Source organism: Lolium perenne, chromosome 3 (assembly GCF_019359855.2).
Source record: "Lolium perenne isolate Kyuss_39 chromosome 3, Kyuss_2.0, whole genome shotgun sequence".
In the NCBI taxonomy this organism is placed as follows: Eukaryota; Viridiplantae; Streptophyta; class Magnoliopsida; order Poales; family Poaceae; genus Lolium; species Lolium perenne.
In genome coordinates, this window is record NC_067246.2 from 281,340,479 (window position 1) to 281,344,992 (window position 4,514).

At 41.5% G+C, this 4,514-nt stretch overlaps 1 protein-coding gene across 1 annotated transcript; it reads left to right on the plus strand.

Moving 5' to 3' along the window:
• Positions 1–3,713: 3,713 nt before the first annotated feature.
• LOC139838192 (TPD1 protein homolog 1A-like) lies at positions 3,714–4,121 on the plus strand. Its single transcript, XM_071827567.1, has one exon. It carries the CDS (start codon positions 3,714–3,716, stop codon positions 4,119–4,121), a length of 408 nt encoding a protein of 135 aa, XP_071683668.1.
• The last annotated feature ends 393 nt before the right edge of the window (positions 4,122–4,514 follow it).

Consider the following 4,514-nt stretch of genomic DNA (forward strand, 5'->3'; position numbering starts at 1 on the left):
TGATGTAGGATTGCATGATTTTAAAACATAAGACTGCATAAATTGTGGCTATGATTTTTGGAAGAAATTTTTAGTTGCATGATGCCCGGAATATATAGGATAGCACTGAGACACTAAGGTTCTAAGAAATGCAAATATGTGTAGAGTAAAGTTGGATTTTGGATGAAGGAAGAATCTAGAGCGCTTCCAAGTCTCATTTTGAGTAGCCTCTACATCGTTTGGCGCATAGATCTGGAACTGATAGCAGTTTTTTCATAACGTCCGTGCTTTGCTTGAAGATTTTCTGGAAGCAAGTACAAGTACAATTCACTACACACAGCACAAGAACCAAGCTACCAGTAAATTCGAGAGTGGAAATAAAGCTCAAAAATATTCAAAAATTGCTCCTTGAACTTCGGCTTCCTCTAGAATCCTTGTAAAGCTTCCAAATCCCATCAACTTGGTTAGTCTTGTACAATTCTCTACATGGAATGTGAGTAGACGAAGTAAGTAAGTAGCAAGAAACAACTCTTATGTAATGCTGCAATTCAAAGAACAGGTGAAAACATAGCTGTCATGCAACTACTTAGCTGAAGCATCGACAATCACGAGAAGGCAGATGATGGCAACTTGTGTCCAATGATCAGCCTTGATGCCGCTTGACTGCCTCTCCACATGCCACAACTTCTATAGAGTCAGGAACATGTGTAATGCTAAAGATTTGAAAACAAATCAAAATATAAAATTTTAACACATAAGAAGTACCACAGTTTTCATGACCAGCTGCACACATCAACAAGGAATACACCTCAGCAACGGACAAAGGATATCACAGAAAAAGGATGACAGAAGCAAACCAAAAATTCACCTATGAACATCAGGGAGATATGAACCCCAAGGAAAAAACAACAATGGACTATCGAACAACAGATCTTGTAGAATACATCGACGAATAAAATAGCCTATGAACATCAGGGAGGTATTCCTTCTTCTATCAATGAAATTCAACAGGTTCCATGTAAAAAAAAAAACATCAGGGGGGCTTTAATGTTCTTATGGCTTAGAATAGAGAGAGATTAGATAGATCAATAGTATTAACTGGAAAGATGGACAAACTTACCTGGCTGGAAGCCATTCCCACAAATGGAGGTCAAGCGTACACCCGGCCCGTGTCCAGCGTCTCCTGCCGCGACAGAGCAATTCCTAGTTCCGTGCACCATAGTTCTTGAAACAAAAAAACAACAGGCAAGTTGCTTGGGCTATACAGGCATAGATAACAACACGATGACGAAGGGAAGGCGGAGGACAACTGTAAAACCAAGTTACCAACCGTAGGCCAAGAAACCAATCGTAGGCTAAGCAGGAAACCAGATCGACTGCAGATGAACAGATGGTGTAGCGAAGATGGAAGAGAAAGAAACCCAAAGACGCACACCCTATGTGAAGGAGCGCAACAACGGAGGTGGCAAACGGGAGTAACGCTTCTTTATATTCAAATCAATTAAGAATTGTAGGGAAACGGTAGAGCTCTCTCGCCATGGTTCTGCCACTGCCGTATGCATGATTTAGGATTATAATACTTCCTCCAACTCATATTACTTGCACCACTAGTATGGATGTACCTAAAACTAAAATATATCTAGATACATCTATATTATTGACAACTAATATGGATCGAAATGAGTAGTAGAATAGTAAGGAATCGAGTAAAGCCAGAGCTTCATCACTTTGATTCCGAGACTACTCGGCCTTAACCCATGTTGCTTCACTACTGACGCATGGAGTCCGACGCTGGGCTAAGACTAGGACGGACTGAGACGGTACAATTTTAAAGCCCGATTCTTTGAGTAGCAGCCCTTTAACGTTGGCCCAGCCAAAACAGAAGGGCTGACGCCGTGAAAGTCCCCAGGAGCATTATTTGTATGACAGAGTGATCTAAACCACTAAACAAGGAAAAAAGACGGTTGAGGTTCTCACATGCTTGTGGAGGCTTACAGTTTTCTAATGATATCATCTGGTTAAGAAAGAAGTTAGTTCTTGATCGATGAAGAATTTTTTTTCATGAAACACAATAAAACCATATATATATGCTGGCAATACGTACATACACTCACCCTTCTAAATGCACGCACGCCTTACCCCTATATATGAGCATCTCCGAGAGATAATTACGTCTTTATGAGACACGGACTTTTGTGGGCTGGGGTGCAACTGCCCTCCTAACCATCCAACCACGGGATGATTCAGAACTAGTTACATCAAAAATTAATTAAAATTACTCCATATTCTAAGTTAATTATTATAGAAGAAGAACCTGCGGAAAACACTTTTGAACCCGTGCGCATATGCTCCTACCACCTTAAAAGATAATTTAAAATGTGAAAATATTCCGAACAAAAAATTCCCATATACATAGACGTTCTATGTGCACACATCGATCATCATTTTTATGTGTTGTGCAAAAAATATAAAAATAATCTCATAAATAGTTTTTTAGCACTGAACTTTGTCTTTTTTACGTATGACACAAAAAATATCAATTTTTCGTGAAACAACTTTATGAGCACATTTTTTTCGGAATACATTAATATCGATAGATACCAAATACACCCAGCCTCTGCAACAACGCAGAACCCTAATGATAGTACGGATGCACACAGCTATAAACAAAAAAGAAACCTAAGAAAAAAAGTCCCGCTATGGAACTCCAGTTCTAGCAACAACAAAAAAAACCACCACCAAGACAGCACATGAAACCCAGACTCTCCACCAGCGACGCCTCCAACAAGGTAACGGTGCACACGCGCCGTCATCGCCCGATCAAAAGATGTACATACTACATTTTTCGAATTGTTTTAACATTCCGAAATATGTTTAAAATGCATTTTATAAATCAGGAGCATATGTAGCTGAGTGCAAAAACGCCTTGTCCAAGAACTTGTCCATATACAATATTACAGATTTACAGGACCTCCATATTACTCCAAATTTACCTCTATCTGAAGTACTCCCTCAATCCCAAAATGTAAGGCGCCTAAGCTTTAGCCAAAAGTCAACATCTTCTAAGTTTGATCAAGTCAATACGAAAAAATATAAATATCTACAATATTAAATGGACATTTTGAGAAACTATACTTTATGGTGAATCTATTGATATTGATTTGGTATTGTGAATGTTTATATTTTTACATATAAATTTGATCAAACTTAAAATATGTTGAATTCTAACTAAAGCTTATGCGGCTTACATTTTGGGACGGAGAGAGTAGGGTTGTCGTTCCAAATACTCTAAATCAGGAATCTACTAGTAGTAAACGTTTCATTGTTCGGATTGCACGGACAAGGAAACTACTGTACATCGTCTTCGAGTACGCATCTTCTTCCAGACATGCAAATTCCATATAGTAGTAGTAGCGAAATAAGACTTTCGCGCCGACCAGCCGACGGAGGAGCAATAAATCTTTGGCCACGCTTAAAAGCTGCCATATAGAAATCATGCAGTCCAAATATCCACCAATGTTCATCGATATATACACTTCCAAATTGTTTCTACAAGTAATTCCATGTTATTGTTCTCGCTCCATTACTTACCATATCTTTGCAGTGGATGTTCTATATAAATCTAGCCGCACGGTAGTCGATCGTACTCGTACGCGCGCGTGCTGCCTATCTCGTCTTGAGCCCTTGATCGATCCGCCGACGAGCTAGCTAGCTTGATGACGACCGGTTGCTCCATGGTGGCGGTGCTCATGGCCGCCGTCCTGGTGGCCTCGACCCTCTTCCAGACCGCCGCCGCCGGCCAATGCGACCCGCAGAAGGATCTCTACATATGGCAGAGCCTCGGGGAGCCCCAGAGTGACGGCTCGTCCGAGTACAGGGTAACCGTGACGAACCAGTGCAGCGGCGACGAGCGCACCGGCAGGCCCTGCGACATCTCGAGGATCCGCCTGCGGTGCGGCAACTTCCGCTCCGTGATCCCAGTCGACCCGACGGTGCTCCGCGTCGTCAGCCAGGGTGTCTGCCTCCTCGCCGACGGCCACTCCATCCCGCAGGGCCGCAACGTCTCCTTCGTCTACACCAGCTACGTGCGCAACAACCTCTACGTCACCTCCGCCATGTCCACCTGCACCACCACCGCCTAGCTAGTTTTCTTAGATGTCAGGTCATACAGGTTTACTGGAACATCCATAATTCGCAACTTTCGTTTTAGTACTGATTTCGACACTGGGTTTATTCTGTATAAGGGTATTTAGAATTTTATATAAACTACAGTAGTACCTAGTAGATGTCATGCTCCTGTAAGTAAGAAGTATATGTCGTGTGCTTTGCATAATCTTGATCGATGCTCCATATTTACACCAATGGAAAGTTTTTTTTTGTTGCAAAGTGTCTGGCTACAAGCATTTTCTATATTTATAAATCATAAAACCGGCAAATTTCTGTGGTGTCCGATCTATAACTGGCCAAGAAATGATATTAACAATTTAATTTTTACAGTTTGGTGGTTGATTTGTTCGCCACTTCTGGAACAAGCA